This window comes from Oreochromis aureus, linkage group 3 (assembly GCF_013358895.1).
Source record: "Oreochromis aureus strain Israel breed Guangdong linkage group 3, ZZ_aureus, whole genome shotgun sequence".
Taxonomy (NCBI): domain Eukaryota; kingdom Metazoa; phylum Chordata; class Actinopteri; order Cichliformes; family Cichlidae; genus Oreochromis; species Oreochromis aureus.
In genome coordinates this window covers 127282721-127285075 of record NC_052944.1, presented here as the reverse complement: position 1 = coordinate 127285075, position 2355 = coordinate 127282721, and the positions used below count along the sequence as shown (strand labels likewise).

General features: G+C 36.7%; 1 protein-coding gene across 1 annotated transcript; it reads right to left on the bottom strand.

Annotated features, from left to right (window-relative positions):
- Positions 1 to 564: 564 nt before the first annotated feature.
- LOC116329737 (GTPase IMAP family member 9-like) lies at positions 565 to 1785 on the bottom strand. The gene has a single exon (XM_031751809.2). It carries the CDS (start codon positions 1783 to 1785, stop codon positions 565 to 567), a length of 1221 nt encoding a protein of 406 aa, XP_031607669.2.
- Between the last annotated feature and the right edge of the window lie 570 nt (positions 1786 to 2355).

Genomic DNA, 2355 nt, shown 5'->3' with positions numbered 1-2355 from the left:
ACATTAAGCACATTTTATAAATGACCATTTTAACCTAGTTGCACTATATAATTATTTACATATTAGAACAAAGATGAAGTTGAGAGTAACCATGAACCAAGAGTTTCTGTAATGTAAGTAATTTTTCTTCTCTACAAACAGGTTGATTGCAGTTTTCTTTCTTTCTGCTTCTCCTCTGACAGGTTAAAAACACCCCAAACTTTTACCTTTAATTTTCATCTGTTTGACTCAAAAATCGAATCTCTGGACATCTATTGCTTTACAACACATTCTACATATCCTACAGGTTTTGTTGCTTTGAATAAAGAATTTTTAAAAATGCCTCAGAAATTCCATGATCAGAAATCAATAAGTATTATTTCTTTTATATCCCTACTCTGGAAAATGTGCAGAAAAAAAACAGAAAGTATTTCTTTTTAGTAAAGGCAAAAAATATCAAAACATGATAAAAAATACAAATAAAAAGCAATAAAGATAATAATCATGAGATTATTTTCCCATTTCTTCATGTTATTGTGACTTCAGTGAGACAGCGAATACAAATTCAATTGAATTTGCAAATAATCACTGTGTAACACAATCGTTTGTTTTCATTTTCAAAGCTATAGCTCCCACTGCAAGACCCACTCCAGCTCCCAGTGCAGCTCCTACTGCAGTTCCCACTGGACCTCCTATAGTTCCAATAGCACCACCAATAGCAACTTCTATACCAATTCCAGTCCCAATTGCAGCAGCAATAGTTCCAGCACCAGCACCAGCACTAAGTCCTGGAGCAACTGTAGTGACAGCGGCAAGAAAACTTTGTTGAATAAACCCATTCTTTCTTTCTGCTCTGTGTCTCACTTCTTTTTTTGTCATTTCTGGTTCAGCTTTGATAAGTCGCTCCATCTCTTTTTCTATAGCGCTCTCTGCCTTGTCAAACATTTCATTGGTGTAGTAGCTTCCTCCATTTTCCCAAACCATTGTATTGATCTTTTCCAACAGCTCTCTGACCTGAGAGGGATCCTTTTCTCTGTTGTTAAAAACATGATATCGCCCACCGCACTGATCAATGAGATCACCGAGAGCTGGATTGTTACTAATTGATGCTCCTATGTCGACGGCACCAGGCTTCAGATTGTCTTTCTGGGTAAATAAGACCATGGTGTAACGTGCTGCATTATCTCCAAACAGCTTCTTAATGATTTTTACTGTTTCTTTTTCTTTTTCTGTAAATAAATTTGGCTCTATCACAATCAGGAACACATGAGGACCAGGAGCAGCAAACGATGAACATTTATAGATCTCTGTTCTGACTTCCTTTTTAGTTAGTTTTGTGTGAAACAGACCTGGAGTATCTATTACAGCTAGTCTTTTAAAATCAAACTGAGATGTTTCTTTCTGACAAACTAATGTCACAGAGGAAGAAGATGATGTTGATTTAAAAACATTTCCCATTAAGATTGTGTTTCCTGATGAACTCTTCCCAACTCCAGTTTTCCCAACAAGAACAATTCTAAGGTCTGCTTCTTCTTTTCTCAGAATTTCTTGTCCCTTTCTGAACATGTCATTGGTGTAGCATCTTTCTTTATTTCTCTGAACCATGGTGTTGATCTTCTTCATGAGCTCTCTGACCTGAAAGGGATCTGTGCTTTCGTTGTTAAAAACATGATATCCTCCTCCACACTGATTAACAAAGTCATTGAGAATTTTGTTTTGAGTATAAAATGTTTCAATATCAACCGTCAGTTTGTCTCCACCAGTGAACAAAGCAATAGTGTAAGGTATTGACTTTTCTCCAAGCATTTCTTGAATTCTTCTCACTGTTTTTTGTTCTTCGCCTGTGAACCTACCAACCTGAACAACAACCAAGAACACATGAGGACCAGGAGCGGCGAAGGAGATAAATCTACTGATCTCTGTTTCCAAGTCCTCTTCAGGTATTTGTGTGTCACACAGACCAGGAGTATCAACTACAACCATTCTTTGATCGTCAAACTTTCCTGTTTCCTTTTGACATCGTGAGGTTACGGACATCGAATTCAGTTGAGAACAAAAAGCATTCCTTCTTAAGATGGTGTTTCCTGTTGCACTCTTTCCAGTTCCAGTTTTCCCTAAAAGCACAATCCTGAGCTCCTCTTCCGCTCTCTCTTCTAAAGAATATAAAGAAATTTGAGTAATTATGGGGTGGAAGGTACATTTTCTTTCATTAAAATATTTTTTTTTCAGAAATGGAACCCTGAAAACATGCCAGTATAAGTTTTATTTAGTTATTTACAGCCTGAATATCATATCACAGAGTGAACAAAATCCCCAAACACAGCTAACTTTTGATCCATTCACTAAACACACTTAAATGACAGTCAAAGCACTGTA